General features: G+C 47.0%; 1 protein-coding gene across 1 annotated transcript; it reads right to left on the bottom strand.

Moving 5' to 3' along the window:
* Positions 1–1653: 1653 nt before the first annotated feature.
* Positions 1654–25877, bottom strand: MROH6 (maestro heat like repeat family member 6; the record flags this gene model as incomplete). Its single annotated transcript, XM_026659992.1, has 14 exons — positions 1654–2196; positions 2494–2559; positions 3530–3632; positions 4768–4887; positions 5487–5642; positions 7020–7199; positions 7825–7968; positions 8693–8807; positions 9127–9264; positions 14351–14538; positions 22434–22584; positions 23393–23547; positions 24145–24294; positions 25104–25877. Coding segments are annotated over 14 exons (2661 nt in total), but the record flags the coding sequence as incomplete, so codon positions are not given.
* Between the last annotated feature and the right edge of the window lie 1737 nt (positions 25878–27614).

The following is a 27614-nucleotide window of genomic DNA, read 5'->3' on the forward strand; positions in this document are numbered from 1 at the left end:
TCCTAAGTGCAGGACTCTGCACTTGTCCTTGTTGAACCTCATCAGATTTCTTTTGGCCCAATCCTCCAATTTGTCCAGGTCACTCTGGACCCTATCCCCACCCTCCAGCATATCTACCTCTCCCCTCAGCTTAGTGTCATCCACGAACTTGCTGAGGGTGAAATTCATCCCATCATCCAGATCATTGATAAAGATGTTAAACAAAACCGGCCCCAGGACCGACTCCTGGGACACTCCGCTTGATACCGGCTGCCAACTAGACATTGAGCCGTTGATCACTACCCGTAAGTGTAAGTGATGCCAGGATTAGGACTACACATGCTGTGTTACCCCTTTCTTTCCTGCTGTGTTATAGTATTTGTGATATAGTTTATCTGTTTAGTAAAATTGTTAATAAAAGGACACTCAAGAACTTGTAAGTACATCAGTTGTGGTCATGGTCCCTCATGTGCTTCTGGAGTCTCTGAAGCTGGTGATGCTCATGCGACTAATCCTGCTACTGTAGTTGTGTGATGTCCCGGATCTTGAACCCAGGCTTGGGAGTCCCTAGACAGCTGCTGCATCCTGGCCTCCACCCAATGTCTACCGAAACTTGATGGGCTACTAGGACTATTGCCCCAGCCAAGGCACCACCCACATGAACTCTGATTGGAAGATCACCCGGCTCCGCCGATTGGTCCAACTATGCTATTTAAACAAGAAAGAGGAACCGGAATTTTGTCTGAGCAACAAGGTGGTTTTCTGCTGTGGCTGCATTGGACCCTATTTGTGCCTGTATTCTGCACCCAACTCTGTTCATGATTCCTGCTTGCCTCCTGCCTCACCCCTGCCTTCACTCCTGTTCCCACCATCCTCCTGCTTTATGCCTCATCTTTGTCTATCCTCCTGCCCTTACACCTCGCTTCCAATCCTCAGTGACCAGTCCTGACTCCGGCCCCGGCCTCCAACTTCTGACTCTGGTTTGACCCTTGTCTTTGGCATTTGGTATCTGATCTCGGCTCTGACCCACAGCTTCAATTTCTGGTTCTGACTCTGGCTTGACCCCTGACTCTGGTAACTGGCAGTTCACTCTGGTGCTGACCCTCGGCTTTGTTCCGCAGCTGGGATGCTGCTCCACCCACTAGACCTGACTGCTGCTCTGACTACTAGGCGAGGCCGCCTACATCCCGGTCCATAACAAGTTGTGTAGGAAGCTGAATTTTTAACCCTGGTGACTGTGATCTAATATAAAAACCAATCTATCAATTATCAATATATTAATCCAGAAATTAATAGACTACAGTGGCCTGCTAAGGGGAAAAAGCCTCCAGGGAATCTTTCTTTAAAGAGTATGTCTGCAAGTGGGAATGCTTATGGGAATGCCTCTGTAGCCAAAACCTCTCTCCTTGAGCTTGTGAAGCAAATGGGACCCAAACCGCCCAGAGCTGGACTAAGCCTTCCTATTAGTCTAGGCCCAACAAGATCCTTTTTTAAAACTGAACCAAGCTACTTCCTTGCTTATGCTGTACACGGCCTCACTCCATTTCACAGGGCTCCTTTAAACAAAGATGATTCCAAGCTGAGCAAAACCAAGAGCTTGTATATGCAGTAACATCTGAACTCCAGCTAAAGCACCCCCTGGTTGAAGAGCATATTGGCACAGTCTCCTTCCCACCGTCTCCCCATAGTATTGCTCACTGACCTACCGGGGCAGAGAATTCCACAGGTTAATGACACACTGCATCAAAATTTATTTTTCTTTGTTGAGAGAGAAGCTATAAGTCCAATTTTCTGCCTGGAGGTAAGATCTGTGTTCACCTCTCAGGAGCTCTGCCAGTTTTTTCTAATGCTGGAGCCAGGAACAAGTTCTTCTACAGAGAGCGTGGGATTTTTTTCCTCTTTGTGTGCTTTCCAATGCAGGCCCAGAGGCATGGAAGCCTCCAGTAAGGAGTCTCTTGTTTTATTCTTACTCTTTTTGAATTAATTCTCACACAATCTATGAATCTTGGAGTTCCAGCCATCTCTTTCTTTTAAAGGGGCTGTCCTCATACAAAGGTTTCTCTCTGTTCTGGCTGGTCACGCAGCAGAATAGCCTCCTCAGTGAGATCAGGACACTTGTCACAGCCAGATTCTCAGAGACTTGCTTCACTTGCTGGATAGAGACAGAAGCAACACTGCAGACTGAGGGCTCAGGGTCACGCAGCGAATCACTGAGAGCTGAAACAAGGAGCAGGTCAGGCACTGACCCGTGATCACCCACAGAGATACGCAAATACGCAGTCAGAGACCATGAACTTAGATACACAAATATGCTACCCATGTGATCAGAAACAGCTATGCCTAGAGGAATACCTTAAATGTGCAAATTTGTTACCCAAACATCCAGAAACAGACAGGCACACACTCGGGTTAAACACATACCCTGAAACAGTCGGGCACAGACACATGACCAGTTAGATGCACACACCCAGGTATATTAATTTGCTTGGTTCAAAGGGCAGGATCCTCACTTACCACTGAGCAGGGAGGACATATCTCCTACGCTCATGCAGCTAGCATCCATGTGATGGACAATGAACCCTAGAGAGATGGTTAAAATAATTAGCCTCTCACTTCTCCCAACCTCCAGTGGGAGCTTCTACTGCTTAGGCCTATCCCCAAATTGAGGTGTTTTCACAACATCTTATCAAGTCATCAGAGGAGTTCACAAGCTCCTAGGAGGCCCAAATCTGGAGCATGCCTGAAGGGCTATTTTGCAAAGGAGGGGATAGCTACTAAAAGTGGGCAAATGGGACACCCTGGCAAATATTTGGTCAAATGCAAAAATTAATTTTCTTTCAGTTGCATTGGTGAATGTCAGAGGATTTGTGATCACTCAAGCCAGGGCAAATACTAGCAGAAAGCAAATTGTATCTCAAATATTGGCCACAAACTATTTTCCGATTGTATGCTTGATTATAACTTCTTCTTGAATTCTTCCGTTGACCTACCGCCTCCCGGGCAGCTGGGTTAACTACGCCCATGGGAAATCCCTCCCATCAGCACAGGCAGTGTCTACACTGAAGCGCTACAGCGAGGTAGCTTCACTCCTGTAGCATTGTAAGTGTAGACAAGCCCAAAGTTACAGTTACATTAGTTTGGTGAGTTACAGCTGAACAAGTATATACATTCAATTGTAACACTTGCAGTTTGCACAATCAGCTGCCCAAGAATTAGTCCGTTAAAGCTATTTCCAAATCCTTTTGAATCATAAATACACTGGAGAATTTCACAATGTGGTCAAAGATCAAAAAAGCAAAATGTGCCTAATAAACAATCAGCTGTGAATTATTAACTCCGCTCTCTTATTTGCATTGTTCTATAGCAGTCATTCCAGGAATAGCATCGTGGGGGGGTTAGAGGAATTCTGATGAGAGCATGGGGCATGAAAGGGCTGTAACTTGCTTCCTATAGTTCTGTATAAACCCCAAGAGAGAGGAAGGGAAGCTCAGAAAAAGGCTTTGATAGAAGTTGCTTACAAAGGTCAAGTGTGTGGTTTGGTTTGGTTTACCTGTGAACATACTGGCTACCCTCCTCACAGGAGCCTGGCCGCTCTTCAGATAGTGCTGGCTCTGGGACAGGAATTCGTGGACTCTCCCTGAGTATCGCTGAACCTAGGGAGGAATGAGGAGACCTCTCTGAATATTAGAGAAAGCTTGGCTGGGGAGCAGAAGAAAGGGAAATACTGTATCTAGGTCAACAAGGGGAGGAGGGTATAAGTGGAGACAGGTATAAGAGGAGACACAGGCTGGATCCTAGTGGGCTAACAGACTGGTCAAACTTTGGTGCCAGCAACTAATTCTTTCAAATCCAGAGCTTTCACCTTCTGAGCAAGCTCCTCTCAGGCCTGGTCTGCGCTAAAAAGTTGGGTCGACCCAGCCACGTTGCTCAAGAATCTGAAATATCCACACCCATGAACGACATAGGTAAACCAACCGAATCCCCGGTGTGGACAATGCTAGGTTGATGGAAGAATTCTTCCCACCTAGCTACTGCCTCTCAGGGAGGTGGATTACTTATTCCAACAGGAGAACCCCTCCCGTCGGCATAGGTAGTGTCTACATGAAAGTGCTACAGCAGCATGGCTGTGCCACTGTAGTGTTTCAAGTATAGACAAGCCCTTGGAATGGTGCTGGAGTCACCAGAGAACAGCATTGGGGGGAGGGAAAAGAGGTCCTATGGGACCTCAGTGAAGATGGGAGCCAGTTGGTAGTAGACGACTCTCCCAAAGGCAGCAGTGGAAGACCCATCACCTGAAATATTTAAAACTAGACTGGATGGAGCACAGACATTCCTCCATTGTCAGGAGAAGGGGCTGGGTCACCTAATACCGCCGTTCCGTTTCTAATGTCTGTGATTCTGCTGCAGACAATTCCTGCCAGTGAGCTTTTGAACAGGAAAAAGCATCACTACCATCCTCTGAGTGCTCCATGGCCTCGTCCCCAGCACTGATGCCACCTACCTATTCCCACTGCATTGTCCCCAAGTGCCCTTCCCACTGCCTGTGCCTATGTGCATTGCTCAAGGTATCGCTTTTACACAAATACCAAGGATTTTAAAGCTTTCCAGTTCACCAACGTGATCTAAGACAGCAGCAGCCAGGTGTGGACAGGAGGGTCACTAAGCCTGCAAAGCAAGATCTTGGGGGAGATGCAAGTCATTTTAAATATGGTGCCATTTATTAGATAACTCGTGTCCCCACCACCACCAAATCATCCCATTCCAAAGAGAAGCCCACTGTTCCCGTACCAGGTGCTTGCAGACTTTGCACAAGGCCTGCTGATTGTCATAATGGGCCATGGTGAATATCTCCTCCAGCAATTTCCATCCCATGAAGTCATTACATCGTGCTAAAGTCCACTCACAGCTCTGCATGGCAAAGGGGAGAGAGGGAGGTCAGAAGGACAGATGCTGTTGATCCTGTCCAATAGCCACTGAAAGCCAACAAAGAAAACTTACACTAAGTAGGAGAGGGAAGGAAAGGGTTAATGGCCTTCTCCTTGGCCCTTGTAGTCTCGGTGTTCCTATCCCACAGAGAGAGACAGAGCCAGGGCCCTGAGGTCCTACGGTCTCCTCCCACATTTTTGGTGGGCAGATGTTTGCAGATGCATTCATGCAAATGAGGTGCTTAGGCTGCAATTACCTGATTTATAGAGTTTTGCACTTGCAGACAGATGAGCACGCAAGTTTTGAGAGGTGCATTTGTAGATGCCACCTAGCAATGTGGGCTTAATGTCCCTGCCTTCCCGTTAATGGCATCTGGCGTTGATTCTTCGCATGGGCTAAAAGGGTACGGGAAGTGTCCGTGAGGAGCAATGTTTTTACCTTTGGGTACATGTGTATAGGAAACATGTTAGGGTAAAAAGCAGAAAAGATTGTGCCTTGGGAAATGGATCTAGAGAGGAATCTGGCAGAAGAGACTGACAATTGTCATTCCTTAGGGCTGGAGAAATGACGCTAAGTCTTACCTCAACCACCTCCCAGTCCTGGTCGTGCAGATGGAGGAGCAACGGCACCAAGCTGCTGAGGACTTGCTCCTGCATGATGGATTTAGACTTTAGGTTCAAACCACTTAAGAGGTTCCCAAACAGGCCAATGGCAGAAGAGCGCACCTTGTCTCTGGGCTGTGAGTAATACACAAAGAGGGAGCTCTCACTGAAAGCTGTTTCAGCACAGAGCAGCGTGTGTAATGGAAACTACAGACTCAGACTGCGGCTTTATAACTGTGGCTAGCCTGCCTATGGAGAAAGAATGGCTCTTTATCCAATGAGGTGGATTGAGGAAATGGCAGTTCCTTCCCACTACAGTTTCATATGTAGGTGTTGGAAGTTCTCTGCTCTAAGTTTCAGGCATCTCTATACAAGAGGTGCACACCCTGCTAACACCATGTCATTGTAACGTAATGGCAGAGTCTGTGCCATGTCCTTCTCTAGTGGTTGGGCCACTAGAGGATAACAACCCACTACTGCTACCAGCTAGTTAAATTACTCCATTTGCTCAAGTGGTAGAGACCTGTGCTGTGGCACAGAAGGTCCTGGGGCCAAACTTAGTTGGCAATTCATTGTGGGGAGGGTGTTGTTAAATCAGCAGCACATCCTGCTGCATAACACATAGAACATCATAATCCTGCTTCTTCCAGTGGATTACATCTTCCATATTCGGCAGCATACTGCTTGAGTATCAGATAAAATTTGAACCTCCAGATAGTGTTGCCATATTATCTTTCTGGTCTCAGGGTCCATTCGCTCACCAAAGATTGCTAGGGGGAAATCAAGCTGCCCTTCTAGATCAGAATCAATAGAAATATTCACTCTCAGTCACCCAATCAACCATCGACAGAAGTCCCCATTCTCATGGGAGACCCTGTATGGGGAGCCATATGCCTGATGGAGAATGCAGTCTATAGACTGGTTGAGTTTCAAATGTCTGGGTTTGCTGTAGCCCGAGCATTCATTTCCTCCTGTAATGAGGAAGGCCAATGTCGATTCTGTAGTATTGTGAGCTGCAGATCATGGTTATAGCAGAGAGTATACCTCTGACTAGAGGAGGACATCAGAATCTTCCCTACGGATCACTTATTTACAGGCTTTTCTATGGTGTTCGTCACTAGTTTTTGAGCACCTCACAAGCAATATAGAATATGACCTCACAGTACCCTGGGAGGTCAGGAAATATCAGTAACCCCATTTTGCAGATGGGTCACAGACTAGATATTGCCCTATTGAGCTTGACTGCGATAGGACATGAACTTTACTTCTGACAGAGCATCCCAAAGCCGACCCTAATAAGCATGGCTATAAGTGGATCTGTACTGCTACTTAATAAAGGCCCAGCAGGATCCACTGAATGAAAACTTAGCTCAGGATCGGGGAAAGCAGGAGGAACCAAGAATCGAAGGGATTAAAAAAGGAGGTTCTCACAAAGGTTACTGCTTTTCCCTGGCAGCAGTAACCAGCTCCTCCTCCATGCACATAGGAACCTCCCTCTTCCTGTTGCCTTACGTCATCCAGGAAGGGCCGAAGCGTCTTCACAATCCGAACACAGATGGAGCTGATGTTCACTCTGTCCCTGTGGTGTCTGAGAATACTTCCCAGAGTGGCGATGGCCTCCCTAACAAGCCTCTCGTGTGTCTCGTTCAAACCCACCAGGATGGCGGGAAGGAGAGCCTGGAGCTGTTTCACCTGCAGAAAAGAAGCTCATCAGAAGAGATGGAATACTGACTCATGCTCTCCAGTCACTGCACAATGTAACCAGCAGACTGAAGATAGAGGGTGCTCAGAGCATGGTCCCTCCCAGGATTCAGAGACTCGCTTTCTTTTAGCTGGATGCAGGGTATTGACAGCTCTTTGTCACCTTCCTGGAACATTATTGACCCCTGGTGAAGCACTCCCAGATGTCACTCACTCAGCCATGAACCATCCAGCAGTTCTGGTTCTACTTCCACAGACCTAGGATTTGTGTCAGTGCCCTCAACACCAGCTACACAGTTCTGTTGTGCTCACTACAGGCTTGTTTTGGTATTACTGGAGTTGGTTTTATAACTGAAAATAATGATAATTCACCATTCAGCGACAGTTGTCACTGCTATACCTAACGCAGCATGGTCTAGAAATGGGCCTGGAACAAGTCAGGACTCCTGGATTCTAGTCTTAGCTGCACAACTGACTTGCTTGGGCAAGTCACTTATACACATGCTTTCAAAAGTAGCCTCTAATTTTGGGGGCCTAGTTGCAGAAATGTAAGGCCTGGTATTCAGAGGAGCTGAGTATCTGCAGCTCCCACGGAAGTCCCTCTTATTGCTATTACCTTCTGCCGGTGAAGTGCCATGTTTCCAAGCCCGTGCAGACTTAGCCAGCGGACAGTGGGTCTCGGATCTATCCGCCACTCTTCCAGCCTACCCAGAATAGTTCGTTTTGGCAATAGCTTGGTCACAGATTTGCTACGGAGAAGCTAAAATCAAAACAGTGAGTCCATTACAAGCGGAAAACAGAGAATTCTCTCTCCAGGTGTGTTCTTTGGATTGATATCAGAGGCAAAATTCCCTGCATTCTGCTATAAAATCTCCTAGAGTCATAGAGTTTAAGGCCAGAAGGGACCACCAGATCATCTAATTTGACATGTATATCACAAACCACCAGCACTCACACACTAAAACACTAGACCAAAGTGTTACAGCTCACAGCCCACTCCTGTGTGAATGCAGTTCACTCCTCACCCACATTTCATGAGGTGTGAATAGGCTTTTCTCACAGCTGTCCCCAGGCAAGGGACTCAGAAGTGGGATTGGTCTGTAAATCAAAAATAAAAGTCCAGGAAAGTGAGTATCTCTAGAACTCATGGCTTTAGATGAAGGACCATTCTGTGCAGACAGCCCCAAAGAACTGGGAAAAGACAAGCCATCTAATTAGTGAGGAAACCTGGAGAGAAATATCCTTGGTGATCTCTCATGCTTTCCCTGTATCACCTGATGGTTTAGCCCATCCAAAACTAGTGCTTCTGCAACCGAAGATAGGCTCTCTCATCATGCCTCTCCCACCAGAATCAGTGACAAGGAACAGATAAGAGGATGACCAAGTTGCTGATGCAAATTCCCCATTCAACACTGAGCTACTGAAGTCTGGAGCTAAACTGCTCCCTAGAAGCCAAGCCACGCATGTCAACTAACCCATCTTACCCCAGCGAAGAAGGCCATGGCTGTCAAAGTTTTCTCTTCATCCTCAGTGCGGAGATTTGGGATGGTATTGGCAAGAAGCCCAGAGAGATGGTGGCTTGCATGTGTAACCATGGCTCTGTGATATAAATCATATACTCATAATTATTGGAGGAATATACAGTAACAAAGGAGTTTGCCACAGATGGCAGTCTGAGCTGAATCAGTGCTGCCCAGGGTAGCCAGAGGAACTTCATAGAATATCAGGGTTGGAAGGGACCTCAGGAGGTCATGTAGTCCAACCCCCTGCTCAAAGCAGGACCAATCCCCAGACAGATTTTTGCCCCAGATCCCTATAACGGCCCCCTTGAGGATTGAACTCACACCCCTGGGTTTAGCCGGCCAATGCTCAAGCCACTGAGCTATCCCTCCCCCCCCTTGAAGCTTTCATTGCCTACCTAGCCAGCAGAAGGACCCCTTCCAGGTAACCCTCAGCACTTGAGAGAAGGTCCCAGCCTCCCACTTTCTCCATCCATGGCAACACAATGTCTTTTCTATCTCGGATCAGCAGGGCCTTCAGAGCTTCCACTGCACAGCTACATTGAATAAAAGACCAGGATTATGGAATTAAAACAACCCCTCTCAGTTCCTGTTTATAAGCACCAAGATACATAGGGCCAACTTCTATAGAGTTACACGAGGGATTATTTTGACCCATTCAGCATACTGGGATATAACTGAAACCCCAATCCCACCTTCACCCCACTGCACAGACACTCCCATCGCATCATGGGCAGTCTGACAGGATAGACCTGAGACATCAACACCCTGCAGGCATGGCGTGTATAGCAAAGAAAGGGCACTGCTTTCCCTGGGAAGGGAGATCACAGAATAAGTTTGAAACAGATATCACAGGGGCACACTGGGGAATGTGGGATTGCTTCCTAGTTTGAGACATTTAAAATTAGCCTGCAGAACCAACTGCAGGGACTAATTCTGCACTGACCCACAGTGGGTAGATTAGATGTGACACAGTAGCTCCTATCCATCTAATTTCTATTCATATGGGTGGGTGTGTGGATGGAACATATGGCTATTAAATGCCTCCTCTCTGTCTGAGTCCCTCCCTATAATCCCTGGGAACTTTCCGTGACATGATTATTATCTTATTAATCGTCTCTGAGCTGGTTTCACTGGGCTCTCTGCTCCAGTACTTGGTTCTGATCTCCACTAGGGCCTGACTATCAAATATAGTGATGGGATGGGAAATCAGAAGGTAACTAATAACACAGCTGGTAACTGGCTATAAAACAAGAGGGTGTAGATGAGAGCTGAAAGAAGAGTAAGGGTGGTGTGGGATTGCAGGACAAATTTCTCTGTGCAGAGAGAGATTAATGTCTCCCATAAGTAGTTAGGGAACCTGCACTGGGAAGATCTCAGGAACTATCTGGAAGAAAGAAGGATATTACAGTGCTCAGGGGACAAATACTATAGACAGAAAGGTGTTTGGCCCTGAATGGGGCCCAGTGGCCTCTTTCCATCTAGCTACAATGTGTAGATGTTGGAGTATTTAGGAGCTTTGGTAAGGTCAGGAAATGGTAAAGGAGCCCCACAGTGGATAACTGATCTAAGTTATCAACATTCCCTTTGCATAGCTGGGTAACAGACTCATCTGACTGCTATGCCTTTATTGAGTGTGGTTTCCAAGAGTTTTGAGGGAGTTAGGAAATTTTCAGTGACTTGGGCACCACACACTGGAAGGGGCCTTGGTAGATCATCTAGTCCAGTTCCCTGCACTTAGGCAAGACAGTGTTTGCTAGACCACCCCTCACAGGTGTTTGTCTAACCTGTTCTTAAAAACCTCCAATGATGGAGATTCCACAACCTCCCTAGGTAACTTGTTCTAGTGCTTAACCACCCTGACCGTTAAGAAGGTTTTCCTAATGTCTAACCTAAACCGCCCTTGCTGCAATTTAAGACCATAACTCCTCTTCCTGTCCTCTGTGGATAAGGAAAACAATTACTCTCCTCTTTATAACAACTTTACATACTTGAAGACTGTTATCATGTCCATCCCCCCCCCCCCCCGTCTTCTCTTTTTCCAGATTAAACAAACCAGTCTTTCTGCATAGGTCATGTTTTCTAGACCTTTAATAATTTTGGTTGCTCTCTTCTGGTCTTTCTGCAGTGTGTCCATATCTTTCCCAAAGTGTGGTGGCCAGAACTGGACACAATATTCTAGCTGAGGCCTTATCAGTGCTGAGTGGAAGAATTACTTCTCATGTCTTGCTTACAACACTCCTGCTAATACATCCCAGTATAATGCTTGCTTTTTTGCAAGAGTATTACATTATTGAGTTATATCTGGTTTGTGATCAGCTACAACCCACAGATCCTTTTCTGTAGTACTCCTTCCTAGGCAGTCATTTCCCATTTTGTATTTGTGAGATTGATTATTTCTTCCTAAGAATAATACTTCACATTTGTCCTTATTGAATTCCATCCTATTTCTCCAGTTTGTCAAAATAATTTTGAATACGTGTCCTGTCCTCCAAAGTGCTTGCAATCTCTCCCAGCTTGGTATCATTCACAAACTTTAAAGTGTACACTCTCTACCATTATCCAAATCATTTATGAAGATATTGACTAGAATTGAACCCAGGACAAATGCCTGTGGGACCCCACTCAATATACCCTTCCAGTTTGACAGTGAACCATTGATAACTACTCTGAGTATGTTTTTCCAACCATTTGTGCACCCACCTTATAGTAAGTTTGTCTAGGCTATATTTCCCTAGTTTGCTTATGAGAAGGTCATGTGAGTATCAAAAGCCTTACTAAAGTCGAGATACGTCACATCTATTGCTTTCCCCTTATACACAAGACTTGTTACCTTGTCAAAGAAGAATATTAGATCAGTTTGACATGATTTGTCCTTGACAAATCCATGTTGACTGTTACTTATCTTCTAGGTGCTTACAAACTGATTGCTTTATTATTTGCTCCATTATCTTTCTGGGTACTTAAGTTAAGATGACTGGTCTATAATTCCCTGAGTTGTCCTTATTCCCCTTTTTATAGAGAAGTACTATATTTGCCCTTTTCCAGTCCTCTGAGATCTCTCCCATCCTCCATAGTTTCTCAAAAACAATCGCTAATTGTTCAGTGATCTCTCAGTCAGTTCCTGAAGTAGTCTAGGATGTATTTCAGTAGGCCCTGCCAACTTGAAGACATCTAACTTGTCTAAGTAATTCTTAACTTGTTCTTTCCCTATTTTAGCCGCAGATCCTACCCCATTTACACTTATGTTCACTATGTTAGTAATCCGATCTCTGCAGTTTTTGGTGAAAACTGAAGCAAAAAAGGCATTTAATGCTCTGACCATTGCTTCGTTTTCTGTTGTTGTCTGTCCCGGTCTTCCTCTTGCTTCTAACTTATTTGTAAAATGTTTTCTTGTTACCCTTTATCTCCCTAGCTAGTTTAATCTCATTTTGTGCCTTGGCCTTTCTAATTTTGTCCCTACATACTTGTGTTTGTTTTTTACATTCATCCTTTGTACTTCGACTTAGTTTCCACTTTTTGTATGACTCTTTTTTGAGGTCACTGAAGATTTCCTGGGTAAGCCAGGGTTGTCTCTTACCATACTTACATATTTTTCCTGTGCATTGGGAGAGTTCTCTCTTGTGCCCTTACTAATGTTTCTTTAAAAAACTGCCAACTCTCCTGAACTCCTTTTTCCCCTTAGGGCTGGTCTCCACTATGGGGAGATTGGCACTGCTGCAATCAATGCAGCAGGGATCAATTTAGCGGCTCTAGTGAAGACCCGCTAAATCAATGGCAGAGCACTCTCTTGTCGACCCCGGTACTCCAGCTCTCCAAGAAGAGTAAGGGAAGTCGACTGGAAAGCATCTCCTGTCGACTCAGTGCAGTGAAGACACCGGGGCAAGTCGACCTAAGTTACATCGACTTCAGCTACATTATTCACACAGCTGGAGTAGCATAACTTAGGACAACTTACCCCCGTAATGAAGACAAGACCTTAGACATGCTTCCCACAGGATCTTACCTGCCAGTTCTCTGAGTTTGCTAAAATCTACCTTCTTGAAGTCCATTGTCTTTATTCTACTGTTTTTCCTCCTACCAGTCCTTAGAATCATGAACTCTGTCATGATCACTTTCACCCAAGCTGCCTTCCACCTTCAGATTCTCAACCAGTTCCTCTCTATTTGTCCAAATCAAATCTAGAACAGCCTCTCCCCTAGTAGCTTTATCCACCTTCTGTACAAAAAAGTTATCGCCAATGCATTCCAAGAACTTGTTGGATAATTTGTGCCCTGCTGTGTTATTTTCCCCATAGCTGTCTGGGTAGTTGAAGTCCTGGCTTTGGATGATTTTGTTAGTTGTTTAAAAAAAGCCTCATCTGTCTCTTCTTCCTGGTGAGGTGGTCAATAATGGACATTACCCTTGTTTTTACCCCTTTTATCCTTACTTAGAGACTTTCAACAGGTCTGCCTCCCACTTCTAGCTCATCCTCAGTACAAGGGTATACATCTTTGATGTACAAGGCAACACTGCCTCTTTATTTTCCTATAGTGTTGTGCGTTGTTATGAGGGTAGAAACACAGCCACTCCCTTCGTAACTGGGCCCCGCCTGGTGTGTGGAGAGGAACAGTGTACAGTGATATAACCCCTATAGGGTGTCAGAAACTGAGACCTGAATGGTCAGACCTAGTGGTTGGAGTAGTGGCAGTTGGGTCTAGTGATCAGCATGGTGGCAGTTGGGCCAGGAGCTGGAGCCAGAGCTGAAATCAAGAGTCAAGAGCACAGTCCGAACAAGGCAAGCGTAGGACTGGGAGCTAGGCCACAGCAAGGACAGGGCTGGAGCAGAAGTGGGAACAAGCCTGGAATTGGCGCAGGGCTGGAGCAGGCTAAGGCCTGAGGAGTCTGTCACAACTAGCAGGCAGGGGAGAGTTCCAAGCCATGAAGTGACGTTGAGCAGACTGAGGTGCCGTCTCTCCCGTGAGGCTTATATACCTGCCCTGAGACTCATCAGCCCAGCTCCTGGCTTGTGGATTGGCTGGAGCCTCACATGGGAATAACTCATCACCGCATGGGGCTTAGTCGGGCTCTGGTTCAGGGATGACTCAACCTCACATCAGGCTTATGGGTCTATTGGTGCCACCCTGTTGGGGATCCAAAAGCCCTGCCATAGCCATCCCAGTGGTGTCCATCAGATGAGGCCCTGCTGAGCCAGAGAGTGACATGGGGCTTGGGGGGGTTAGTCCCAGCCAGGGTTCAGAGGCAGCTCAGGGAAGCCCGACAAGCTGGGAGCCATTCAGGTGCAGCTGAGGCTCTTTAAGCGCATCATCTTTAAAAACGGGTTTGTTATTGATCAGAAGCCAAGAAAGGACGCTTGGAGGAAGCATAGGAGCTACCCTGCATGGTTTGTTAAATTCTGGAGTTTATTGCTTGTAAGGCCACATGGAAGGGAAGCAGATAGAGACTTTTACTAGGTTTGTGTCCATCTGAGTTAAGCCAGAGCCCCTTCAACAGGACCCCCCTCCTCCAGAGAGTGATTTGTGTTCACATGCAAGCCTTCAGTAGGTTCTGCCCAAGCCCTGCCACAAGGAACCACCCATGTGGTTACTTGCCTCATTAGCATCTGCTTTTTTCCATAATTACCTCACATGGTTGGCTGTCGTGAGCCTGTTCTGCTGGCCGCACTCCCTTCTGGTGACCTCACTGTAGCCCGGCAGGTTCACCAGGTAGTGAACTTGAGTCAGCAGGGCTAGGAATAGCTGGGGGTAGAAGCCCCGCATTGCTCCAATGCATACATAGATAGTAAGCATCTCAGACAGGGCTCTGGTTGCCTGAAGAAGGTAAAAGAAACAAATCTAACTCTAAATCCTCTGTCTCCCCTACATAGAATCATAGAAATTTTGGGTTGGAAGGAACTGGAGAGGCCATCAAGTCCAGTCCCCCTTGCTGAGGCAGGACCAAGTAAACCTAGCTCACCTCTGATAGGTGCTTGTCCAACCTGGTCTTGAAAACCTCCAGTGATGGGGGTTCCACAGCCTCCCTGGGAACCCTATTCCAGAGCTTAGAGTTAGAAAGCTAATAGCTCACCTTGCTGCAGATTAAGCCCATTACTTCTTGTCCTACCTTCCGTGGACATGGAGAACCGTTCATCCCCGTGTGACGTGTTCTTCCATATTCTTTATGAAAATACACTTATGATATGAGTATGACATAACTGAAATATACTTTATGCAAGATGGCTCATGTGAGATATCATTGGAAAGGTTATGATTTACTGAATGCGATTATCCAATTTGTATGCCTGTATCATTTCTGTATCTGAAGTTAGGAATATTGACTATGTATCTGTATTTCAACTATGGTACTTTGGGTGACACCCACTGCTAACACTTCAGGTACAACAATGGAAAAGCCAGACAGGGCGGATGGCCCATCAGCGAGGACAATAGACTGTGAAAGGCTTGGCCTTCCTGGGGACTCTCCATACTGCCGTTGACTCATGGATGCTGTGATCCTACACAGTCAGGTGGTCTTGTCACCTGATACTAAAACATTACCTGGGACTTCTTGTAACTTTCCACTGTAAGGGAAGGGGGGTCAAGTTTGGGAAACAAAGGATTCCCACCTTATGTAAATCCTATTTAAGGTGGGGAGGAAGGCAAACAGGACTCCTCCTCTTCATGGCCTGTCTGCCCAAGAAGAAAGACTCAAAAGGGAAGGCAAAAACCGTGTGCTCTGCAATGCCCAACCCCATCCTGGACAGTCCAGACATGAAAAGGTTAGTTTGTTCTTCTAAAGACACAAAATCACATCACAGCTTATTAACTTGACAGAGGTAAATACACCCTTCCCTGTAAACACAGCACTGAGTTGGTTTATAGTAAAAAATAAAACAAATTTATTAACAAGAGGACAGAGGTTAAGTGATGCCAGGTAAAAGGAATAAACTTAGGCCTGGTCTACACTAGGCTTTTATGTCGACTTTAGCGCCGTTATATCGAATTAACCCTGCACCCGTCCACACCAGGAAGCCATTTAGTTCGACATAAAGCTCTCTTTAAATCGATTTCTGTAATCCTCCCCAACGAGAGGATTAGCGCTAAATTCGACATGGCCATATCGAATTAGGCTAGGTGTGGATGGAAATCGACGGTAATAGCTCCGGGAGCTATCCCACAGTGCACCACTCTGTTGACGCTCTGGACAGCAGTCCGAGCTCGGATGCTCTGACCAGCCACACCCCCGGGAAAATTTGAATTCATTTTCATTTTCCTGTCTGGGCAGTTTGAATCTCAGTTCCTCTTTGGACATCGAGGGGAGCTCAGCAGCAGTGGCAACTATGCAGAGCTCTCTAGCAGAGATGGCCGTGCAATCTAATAGAAAGAGGGCCCCAGCATGGACTGATCGGGAAGTCTTGGATCTCATCGCAGTGTGGGGCGATGAGTCCGTGCTTTCAGAGCTGCGCTCCAAAAGAAGGAATGCTAAGATCTACGAGAAGATCTCCAAAGCCATGGCAGAGAGAGGCTACAGCCGGGATGCAACGCAGTGCCGCGTGAAAATCAAGGAGCTGAGACAAGGCTACCAAAAAACCAAAGAGGCTAACGGACGCTCCGGATCCCAGCCCCACACATCCCGTTTCTACGAGGCACTGCATTCCATCCTGGGAGCGGCCGCCACCACTACCCCACCCCTGACCGTGGACTCCGAGGATGGGATCATGTCCGCGGCCGGTTCCTCGTCGGACATGACAGCGGACGGGGAAGATGAAGAAGGAGATGAGGAGGACGAGGCAGTCGACAGCGCTGGCACCGCTGATTTCCCCGACAGCCAGGAGCTCTTCATCACCCTTACCGAGATCCCGTACCAACCGTCCCCATCCCTTACCCCGGACACAGAATCAGGGGAAGGATCAAGCAGTAAGTGCTGTAAACATGTAAACATTTATTTAAAACAGAACGGTAATATTTATACTATTAACAATGTACATTTATAAAAGTTCTGTAAACTAGTAAAAAAATAATCAGGTACAAAACAGGAATATTTACAAAGGTAACAAATGGGTTTTCATGATTTCTCTGTCTTAGGCTCTTCTCAATTTAGTCCCAAGTGTTTTAAAAAATTTTCACAATGTCCGTTACTCCATGATTCCCAGGCCCAAGACGCTCCACTCCATAGTCCCAGTGCACCTACGCGAAAATCCGGTCAATGTGGCCGGGGATCGACGAGAAATCCTCGTAGGAGAACTCCTCGTAGGTCTCGTGGAGGTAGAGCTCAAGCCTGTTGATCAGGTTCCGGGGTAGGGCGATCTTAGTGGGCCCTCCGTGGTAGCAGACATGCCCCCTCCACGCCACAATCAAGTACTCCGGGATCATGGCCCGACATAGCATGGCGGCATACGGCCCCGGTTTCTGCATGCTTTCCCGCAGCATGCGTTCTCTCTGGGTGTCCGGGATCCTCAGGAGGGTGATGTCGCTCATGACGCCCTGCTTTGAATTAGGGAGGGGAATGTTAGTATTGGGACTGCTTTACAGCCACGCGGTGGAGGGAGAGGGGCAGCATACAGGGATCTTTCCCTGGGACAGCCGCGAGGGGGTGGGACAGGGGCAGAGTTGATGCTGTCCTGATTGCTGGCAGCAGAGACTGGCATTGCTTTCAATGTGAAAGGAGGCCAGTGCTACTGCTGGAGTTTTAAGCAGCCACAAGTCTGCGGCTTACCATTATTGCCCGCTCCAGAAGTTCAGGTCTCCAGCCACGCTTCTCTGAACACTCCAAGACCTCCGCAAGTCCACAGGCACTGAAGGCGACGGCCGAAAATTCGACCTTGTCCTGAGTGCGCATGTGAGAGGTGCAGTGCATGGTCTTGTTCACAGAGAAAGACTAGGTTCTTTGTATACAATTTCATTTATCTGTCTCAGGAATTCACTCCCTTTTCACAATTCACACAGACACATCTGCGACTGTCTCCCAACCCAGCCTGTCAGCACACTCCCAGAGGCTAGCGCAGATTAGGCGGAGGAAGAAGAAGACGCGTGAAGACATGTTCTCAGAACTAATGGGATGCTCCCGAGCCCAGGCAGCCCAGCAGACACAGTGGAGGGAGAACTTGTCACAAATGCACCGAGCAGTCATGGAACGGGAGGAGAGGTGGCGTCAGGAGGACCAACAGGCTACTGAAAAGCTGCTTGGACTAATGAGGGAGCAAACGGACACGCTCCGGCGCCTTGTGGATGTTCTGCAAGACCGGAGGCAGGAGGACAGAGCCCCGCTGCAGTCTATCTGTAACCGCCCTCACCCGCCACCAAGTCCCACACCACCCTCACCCAAACTCCAAAGAAGGAGGGGCGGCAAGGGCCGTTAAAACTTTCAGTCAACCCCTGCAGACTGCTCTAGCACTAGAAGGCTGACATTCCCCAAAATTTCATAAGTCCTTTCCTACCCACCTCACACAAGCCCCCGTCCAAGTTTCACCCCCCACGTTTCATGTCTGGTTCGCAATAAAATGTTTGTTTCTCTCCATTACTGTTTCAGTCAGGTTCTTTTGAGGGAGAGTCTGTCTGGAGGGGGGGAAGGGGCTTGGTAATTGGGCAGGACAGTGACCTTTAGCAGGGTACAGAGGCGGTGTCAGGTCCAGCATCAGGACACATACACAGTGCAGTCACTGGTTACCCTGGTCAGTCTGGGAGGTGTTTTTCATGTTCTCCATTGAAATAACCAGTCCACCAGTGCGGAGCCTGGCATTCCGGGAGTTTAGAAGCATCATTTGCATCAGAACACTGAACCCGCCCCCCGCCACAGTCTGCGTCCCCGGTTTAAAATATTCCCGCGAAAACAGCAACACAGACAACGGTGTTCATTAACAAAATCGAAATGATTTTATTTTTTGGGAAGGGGAAGGGGGTGAAGGGGGTATGTAACTGGAGAGGATAGTCAAAATGAACTGGGTAAAGAAACGGGGGCAGGTTCAGCTTTTCTGTCCACAAACTGAAAAGTCACTGGTTGCCCTGCTCACTCAGGAACCTAGCTTTCAAAGCCTCCCGGATGCACAGGGCGTCCCGCTGGGATCTTCTAATGGCCCGGCTGTCTGGCTGGACGTAATCAGCAGCCAGGCTATTTGCCTCAACCTCCCACCCCGCCATAAAGGTCTCCCCCTTGCTCTCACACAGATTGTGGAGCACACAGCAAGCTGCAATAACGATGGGGATATTGGTTTCACTGAGATCACAGCGAGTCAGTAAGCTTCTCCATCTCCCTTTGAGACGGCCAAAAGCACACTCCACTACCATTCTGCACTTGCTCAGCCGGTAGTTGAACAGTTCTTTTTCTGTGTCCAGGGTGCCAGTATAGGGCTTCATGAGCCAGGGCATTAGCGGGTAGGCTGGGTCCCCGAGGATGACTGTAGGCATCTCCACATCCCCAAGAGTTATTTTGTGGTCTGGGAAGTAAATACCTTCCTGCAGCCGTCTAAACAGACCAGAGTTCCTGAACACACGAGCGTCATGAACCTTGCCCGGCCATCCGACGTAGATGTTTGTAAACCGTCCCCGATGGTCCACCAGTGCTTGCAGCACCATTGAAAAGTAGCCCTTTCTATTGATGTACTGGCTGGCCTGGTGGTCCGGTCCCAGGATAGGGATGTGAGTACCATCGATAGCCCCACCGCAGTTTGGGAATCCCATCGCGGCAAAGCCATCTATGATGACCTGCGCGTTTCCCAGGGTCACTACCTTTGGGAGCAGTACCTTCACGATTGCCTTGGCTACTTGCATGACAACAACCCCCACGGTAGATTTGCCCACACCAAAGTGGTTCGCGACTGACCGGTAGCTGTCCGGCGTTGCAAGCTTCCAGAGGGCTATGGCCACTCGCTTCTGGACAGTGAGGGCTGCTCGCATGCGGGTGTCCTTGCGCTTCAGGGCAGGGGACAGCAACTCACAAAGTTCGAGGAAAGTCCCCTTCCGCATGCGAAAGTTTCGCAGCCACTGGGATTCATCCCAGACCTGAAGCACTATACGGTCCCACCAGTCCGTGCTTGTTTCCCGGGCCCAGAATCGCCGTTCAACAAAATCCACATGCCCCATTGCCACCGTGATGTCCTGGGCGCTGGGGCTCGTGGTTTCTGACAGCTCTGTGCCACTCTCCGACTTCAGGCTCTCACGGCGGTGCCGTAGCCTCCTCGCCCGATTTCTCTGCATCTGCCTCAGGGAAAGGTGTATGATAAGCTGCGAGGTGTTGAGAACGGCCACAAGTGCAGCGATGGTCGCAGCGTGATCCATGCTCGCAGTGCTGTGGCGTCCGCGCTGTCACTGACCAGAAAAGTGCGCGAACTGATTTCCCGCCGGCGCTTTCATGGAGGGAGGGAGGGCGTTAGTGACGGACGGATGACGACAAATTTTTTTTACCCAGAAGGCATTGGCGGCTCGACCCAGAATTCCGATGGGCAGCGGGGACTGCGGGAACTGTGGGATAGCTGCCCACAGTGCACCGCTTCCAATATCGACGCTCGCCCCGTTAGTGTGGACTCACAAAGTCGAATTACTGTCCTTAGTGTGTCCTTAGTGTGGACACACACGTTCGACTTTGCAATATCGATTCCACATATTCGATTTAAGTAAAATCGAATTACCCTCGTAGTGTAGACATACCCTTAGAAAGGGTTACAAGCAAATCAAAGTGAAAACACGTATCTAAAAGTCTAAAACTTAATCTAGCAAGGTGCAGGCTTTGTTCAAGATGGTTTCTCACTTTTATTCAGTTTTCAGAGATTTCAGCCACCTCTGGACTGACAGACCCATCTTTCTCAGCTTGCAAGAGCTCTGTTCCCTTGTGTCTGTTTAGCGATGGATGCCAAAGATGGCTTCTGTCTTTGCTCATATCTTCCAAAGTTCGGTGACTTTGTTTGCAAAGGCAGGATACCCTCATGCTGTTTTTCCCTTCCTGTGGGCTTCCCATTCCTCTGATGTAAATGGGGCTTCCATTGATTTGATTCCACCATGCTTAATTTATATAGATAGCTACCTTCTCTCCTTTCTGGGAGGGAACCCATTTCTCGCTGTTTGGCCACAGACTTTACTTCATAATATCATTGAGTATCCATATTTCTTCATACAGTGTAATACAGACATTTCACAGTGATATTAATCACTCATGTGCCATTACGTTCCAGAAAATACCTCACCCAATATTATAATACAGTAATATTGTAGAACAGCAGTTGATTCAATTACTTATCATTTTAGGTTCAGCCCCTGTCTTTATAGACCAATAAACCTTTGCAATGTATTCTTTGAAAGCTAAAACCCAAACCACGCTTCTCTTTCTGGCTGAGTGTAGATGCCACACTGTCTCCTCCCCCTCTTCTTTGCTTGATAGTCTTGTTTACCTGGTATGTAAAAATGACCTTCATTGTCTCAGTCAGATGACCGGGCGGGTCAGAGAAGCAAGTACACATTCCTTTGTCTAAGGCAGACCTCTTTACCAACTCCCCCTGACATGCCTGGTTTAAACACACATTAGTAATAATTCCAGCATACATTCATAACTCTTAATACACACCATGTGCATACATCACGCAAGAATATTAATGATCAATGACTTATTAGTTTTCAAATGATACCTCACCAGCCATATTTTGTACAAAGATTATTACCATAGTTTGTAGGGTGTGAATACAGGGTGCTTAGGATCACAACACCCCAGAACATTAGCCTTTTTCTCAACCGCATCACACTGTTGATTCATTCAATTTGTGATCCACTATAATCCCCAGATCCTTTTCAGCAGTATTACCACCTAAACGATTATTTCCCATTTTGTAGTTGTGCATTTGATTTTCCCTTCCTAAGTGTACTACTTTTTGCTTTTGTCTTTATTAAATTTCATCTGGTTGATTTCAGACCAATTTGTCAATATAATTTTGAATTCTAATCCTGTCCTCCAAAGTGATTGCAACCCCTCCCAACTTGGCATCATCTGCAAATGTAATAAGCATACTCTTCACTCCATTATCCAAGTCATTAATAAAAATATTGACTAGTACCGGACCAAAGACTGACCCCGATGGACCCCACTAGATACATCCTCCCCGCTTGGTGTAACTACTTTGTGGGTACAGTCTTTCAACCAGTTGTGCATCCACCTTATAGTAGTTTCATTTAGACCACATTTCCCAAGTTACTACATGTTACTTCATGATCTTGGCAAAGAAAAAGCTTTGTTACCCTACTTACAGTTACAATAAACAGGCTCGTTAAACTGTGTCCCAATTGCAAAGGCAAAATGGAATCACTGCAGTAGGGCCCTGCCAGTAAGAAGGATTATCATTAAGCCCACCTAGACACGTGTTCAACCGGGAAATTTAGCCTACCATAGAAGGGGCTGTGAGGAGGCAGAGTGCTTCACCCTGGGAAACAGACGATGCTGCATGTTGCTCTGCCATTGACCCCTCTGGTGGGTTAAGAACTTGCTTTTCCTCTAAATGTGTCTCATCCAGTCTTCTGTCAGAAGGGGTGGTCATGGTAAAAAGTCATGGTGGAAGGTAACGTACAAAAGACAGGGAGACTTTCAGAGTGTCATCAGGCACATATGGAACCCATACACACTATTCCCCCCCAGGTGTGTCACCAGCATCATCCCTCAGTACTCTGACATGCTGCTGGTAAACATGAAGGAGGATACAGAGCTGCTCCCTTTCTCTGGAATGGGAAGTCCTGTTGGTTTGATTACTCACAGCCAGTGGAGTGAGGGAGGCTCCATCACCAGAGCTGCAGCTGCCCTCCTGGAGTTGGGGTCTCTGTTTCAGCTCTCTGAGCAGCTGCCACATAACTTTGGCGTTGATTTCTAGGTTTCTGCACAGGCCCTTCCACAGCTCAGCAGCATTGCTGAAAATTCAGAAATGTAGGCACACCGATCAGACCTTCACCACTCTCTTCTATTTAGGTTCTTATATAGCCCCCATCACCATGGTATCTGTGCTCCATTGTGTTCATTAATCACCCTCTGCATGGAGAAGTTTCTCCTGAACTCGCTTTCCAGGGTCTGACTGCACTTGTGAGGCCTAACATGAAGCCAGGCCCCTAAACATGGTCCCAGGGGAGGCCCACAGCACAGAGGGAATCTGCTCGGAATGTGTCCCATCAGGAAACAGGAAGAAATGCAGGGATGACAGGGGATGAGACAAAAACAGAACCATCGCTCCCCATTCGGAGTGATGGGAGCTGGATCTGAACTAGGCTGGGTTTGGGTCTGTAAAATCAAAACCCAGTGGAAGTTTTGCACCATCAAACTGAGACAGAGCTCTGATCAGACCCACCAGGTTCATCAGAGCCATGTGTAGGGCCCCAAAGACCAACATGGGCCCCTAGAGCCACGGTTTATGTCTTGTTGACCCAGAGTTCAACTATAAAATGAAAGGAGCTTCCTTCCTTCTTCATCTCTGGCACCAGCACAAACAAGCACCCATCACCCATGCAGACTGGGAATGAGAGTCAGGATTCCTAGGTCTTATTCCCAGTGCCTGACCTTAGGCAAGTCACTTTACCTCTCTTAAATTTCCCAGTCTGTAAAATGAGGACAGTACTGACTTACCTCACAGAAAGGTTGTGAGGCTGAAGTCATTGCAATTTATAGAGTGCTTTGAGATCCTCACGTGAAAGGCGCTAGAAAGGGGCTATGCATTAATGCAATTACCTGTCGCATGGGAGCGAGTGTCTCAGAAGGCTTGAGACCACCTCCTCTGGGTACTCCTCAGCCAGTGAACACACCACCCTGAGAGCTGCCCGCCTGGCACTGCCCTCTGGGATGTTGTTTATCTGGAGATAGATGCCATCCACAATGTCTGACACCTGGAGCAAAAGAAAAGACACTCAAAGATTCACTTCTTCTTGGTGGTGGGAACTGAATTCTCGTTAATCATATCTGTAGTTATTTATAGGGCATGTGTATTTGGGGCTTTATGTAATACATAGCGAGACATGGTCCCTGCTCTGTGGAGCTGATACTGTAACTCAGACAGATGTGATACACAGGGCAAAAAGGTACAGAGACTATAATAACAAATTTGACAGAATTAGAACCCATGGAGTGAGCATGAAGCCCCGGAGAAGAGTAAGAAGGACAAGACGGGTATGAAGGAGCCCTGGACTGGGAGGAACTGTGACAGAGAGCATCTTTCCTGAAGATGACTTGATCCACAAGTTCATACCGGCAGCTCATTAATACAGCAGCACATAGCCCACTATTGCAATGAAGACACAGATGATTAGTTTAATGCCTAGTAGAGGGACACTGCAATAATACGGATGTGGATACGATTAAGAACATGAGCAGTTTTGGTCCACCTGTTACATTATGGCAAAGTCACTATACAAACTCACAAAGAAGGTCCATTCACTGCCCCCAGCAGAGAGAATTTCCACCACTCACAGCTCCTGCCCTCTTACCTTCTCCTTCATCTCAGCCCTATGGTCCTCCAGAATTGCAGCCAGTGTTGTTGTGGCTGCTTCATTGGCGTTGTCAGAGTCCTTCAGACTGGCTACAGTTGTCAGCACCAGGTCAGTAAGTGAGACCAGACTAATATGCTCTTTGCCACTCTGAAATAAACAGGATAAAGCCTTTTGTTGATGGCACAGTTCTAGATGCCACGCGTACTGGGGAGACTAAAAGCAAGAGGAATCTGGCCAAAGACCAGTCCCTCACTAGGGCTCCTTAGAGGTTAAGTCACTTGAATCACCCAGCAGATTGCAAGGTTTCCTCAGGACAAAATTTTCAAACATGGATTCCTTAGATGGTAGGAGCTCTTTGATGGCAGGGATTGTCTTTATTCTCTGTTTATACTGTGCCTAGCACAGTGGGGTCCATGACTAGGGCTCCTAGGTGCTACAGTAATACACATACTAGTAATAATAAAGTTAGGCATGTCAGATCATATTTAAACACCTAATTGGTTTGGTTTTCAGAGATGCACAGAACCCAGCCTCTATTGAGTTCAGTGAGGACTGTTGGGTTTTCAGCATGTCTGAGCTTATGGCCTTTTAAGTAGGTGTCTACATATGGATTTACGGGCCTAGCGTTAGGCGTCAACATTTGAAAGCATTGGCCTAAGCCTTTGCTAGCTTGTTTCATATGGCATAGGTCAAGTGGGATAAGTCTGCCCAGAGGCCCGGTCTGGGTGGGGTGGTGGTTCAGAGAAGCCCAGATCAGGTAGAAAAAATATGTGGAGAGAGCCAGATTGTGTAGGATAAGTGTACAACGAAGCCCAGATTCTGTAGGTGAAATATGCAGAGAACTGGATTGGGTGGCATAAATAGACAGAGAGACCTGGTTGCTTGGGATTAGCTTGTGGTATGGCCCAGATGGTGTAAGTGGGAAGGAAGCTGTAATAAATGGAGAACATTCATACGTGACCATTGCCTTCCTCCTGCGGTAGTGGGGCGGAGTTCTGTTGAGTTTGCAAGCTTGTCCAGTCTCCTGTTATCAGGAGCCCTGCTGTTTCAGGTTTCGTCTTCCCTTGCCAAAGAGCGAGGTCCCATTGATTCTGGACACCGTGTTGCTCCACCACTTCTCCTGCAGCTGCACCGGACTCCTGCGTTACAGACCTCTGCTGCTCCTGCTGTAGGGTGAGGTCCTGTTTGTCTGCAAGACAGAGCTGCGTCTTCATATCTGGAGAGCTGGCCTCCAGTTTAGTGACTTGAATCTTTACTTGGTCTCCAACTTGGCTGATTCCTGATTCATTTTTCTCCATCAACATGTTGATCTGTGAGATTTCACTGTGAACTTTGGAGAGCTTGGCTTTAATTTCCATTGATGAGTCTGAAAGTACCTGCAACGTCCCCTTGATAACCTGGATTTCTTCAAGCACAGCTGAGAGATCTCTCCCTGAGGGAGGGACAGTGGCTATTTCAGGAGAAGAGAAAGAGGATTTTAGCCTTTTTACAGCCTGAAACTTCTCCTGAACCCACAAGGAGCTTAGTTCTCTCTTCAGACCAGGCTGTGTTCCCTTCCTGACAGCAACCGGCTGGACTGTTTGAGATTTCTCCTGCTGCAAGGTTAGGTTCTTCTCAACCTTTGGAGAGGAGCTTATGCCCTCACCAGCAATAATTATCTCAGAGACACTACCAGACTTCTGTTTGCTCTTCTTTTGAGGGTCTTGCCGTGCAACTGAAGTCATGCTGTAATTAAATCAGGAAGAGCAATTAATTATTTTCCATTCATGCTTAGGAATTGCAGAACAAATGGCAGAGACCCATACATCTCAACTTGCCACGGCTGAATTGTGAGACACAATGTGTGACCAAGACCCAAAATGAAGGACACTAAAAATGGTTCATGCAGGAAATTGAAAATGCTGGTCGATCCCTTCCTTTAATGTAAATAACTGACTGTAAACTGCATCTTAATAGTTCTTTGTTTCTTAGGTAAATAATTTTCAACAGTATAAGGGAGGGGGTTGCAAATTTGTAGGGAAAGTGGGTAGCTTTGGGACTAAAATGAGTAACACACCTCCTATGAGGGACATTTGAGAAGTATGATGAGACATTCTCCTCTTCTCCAGATGTGACAATTGGGCACCGTGGAGAGGAGAGAGTTAAAGGCAGGAACCAGATTAAACTCTCCATTTTTACAGTCACTTTTCAGAGTAAAATCACACTAAATAAAAAAAAACCCAGGGCAGGATCCTATCACTTCCAGGTGTGCAAGTACCACTTTCACTTGGGGTTCGTAACAGAATCCCTATGAACAATCACAGTTTCTACCACTGGACCATCCAAACTAAATAAATATTGTTATTATTGCCGTAGCATCTCGAGGGCCCAGACAAGACTAGGTCTCCTGAGCACCAGTCCAGTGCCTAATCAATCGGGCCACTATGCCTCTAAAATAAATAGAAAATTCCCCACCAAATAAATGATCCCCTGGAAGAGAGAGTGGCAGGGTTTGTGTTTTTTCTGCCTGCTGCCCCTCATGGGCTCTTAAGCTCTCTGTTTACATTTGTAGCAAGGACTCTCTCTTATTTTTGTTTGTACAGCACTTGACAAAATGGGCCCCTGATCCTGACTGAAGCCTATAAACACTACTACAATACAGACAATAAATTTAAATTAATGGAGATAGCCTATCTCCTAGAACTGGAAGGGACCTTGAAAGGTCATCAAGTCCAGCCCCCTGCCTTCACTAGCAGGACCAAGTACTGATTTTGCCCCAGATCCCTAAGTGGCCCCCTCAAGGATTGAACTCACAACGCTGGGTTTAGCAGGTCAATGCTCAAACCACTGAGCTAACCCTCCTCCTTTATTTAACCCCATATGTCCTGGTGAACATGCTGAAGAAATAAGCGCCATGATACTGCAGCTCCCCATCTGTCTATCTAAACTTTTTTTATGAGTTCTTTGGGGCAGGAACTGTCTTTCTAGATCCTTAGAAAGAACCCAGTACATTTAAATATAATAATAATAATAATTAATAATAACTTTCCTTTTCTATCTAGAGTACCTAAGAAGTAGCCCTGTTGCCCACCAAAATGACCTGACAGCCACCCACAGCACCCAGACCAATGCTTCTCCTCCCTGTGTGGGGATGGCTGGCTGCTGCTAGCCAATGCATCCACTGGACGGAATATCCTGTAACAACCTGGCAATCTAGGACATCCTGGCTGTCACTCTGTTGCGCCCTGTGGCCATTCACAGCTTCACTGCAACAGCAGCGCTACCGTTCAGACCCTCCTGCTCCAAGGGCACAGCGTCTCCCCACTGGCGCTAAAGGAGAACCCCCATTAGCTGTTAGCAGAATAAGGCCTATGACACACATGTGAGTAGTGTGGTTCCATCCAGTTGACATCAGGGGTCTCTCTCTCTCTCTCTCTCTCTCACACACACACACACACACACACACACACACACACACACACACACAC

The sequence above is a fragment of the Terrapene carolina genome, unplaced genomic scaffold, assembly GCF_002925995.2.
Source record: "Terrapene carolina triunguis isolate 2854851 unplaced genomic scaffold, T_m_triunguis-2.0 Scaffold58, whole genome shotgun sequence".
NCBI classification, from domain to species: Eukaryota; Metazoa; Chordata; order Testudines; family Emydidae; genus Terrapene; species Terrapene triunguis.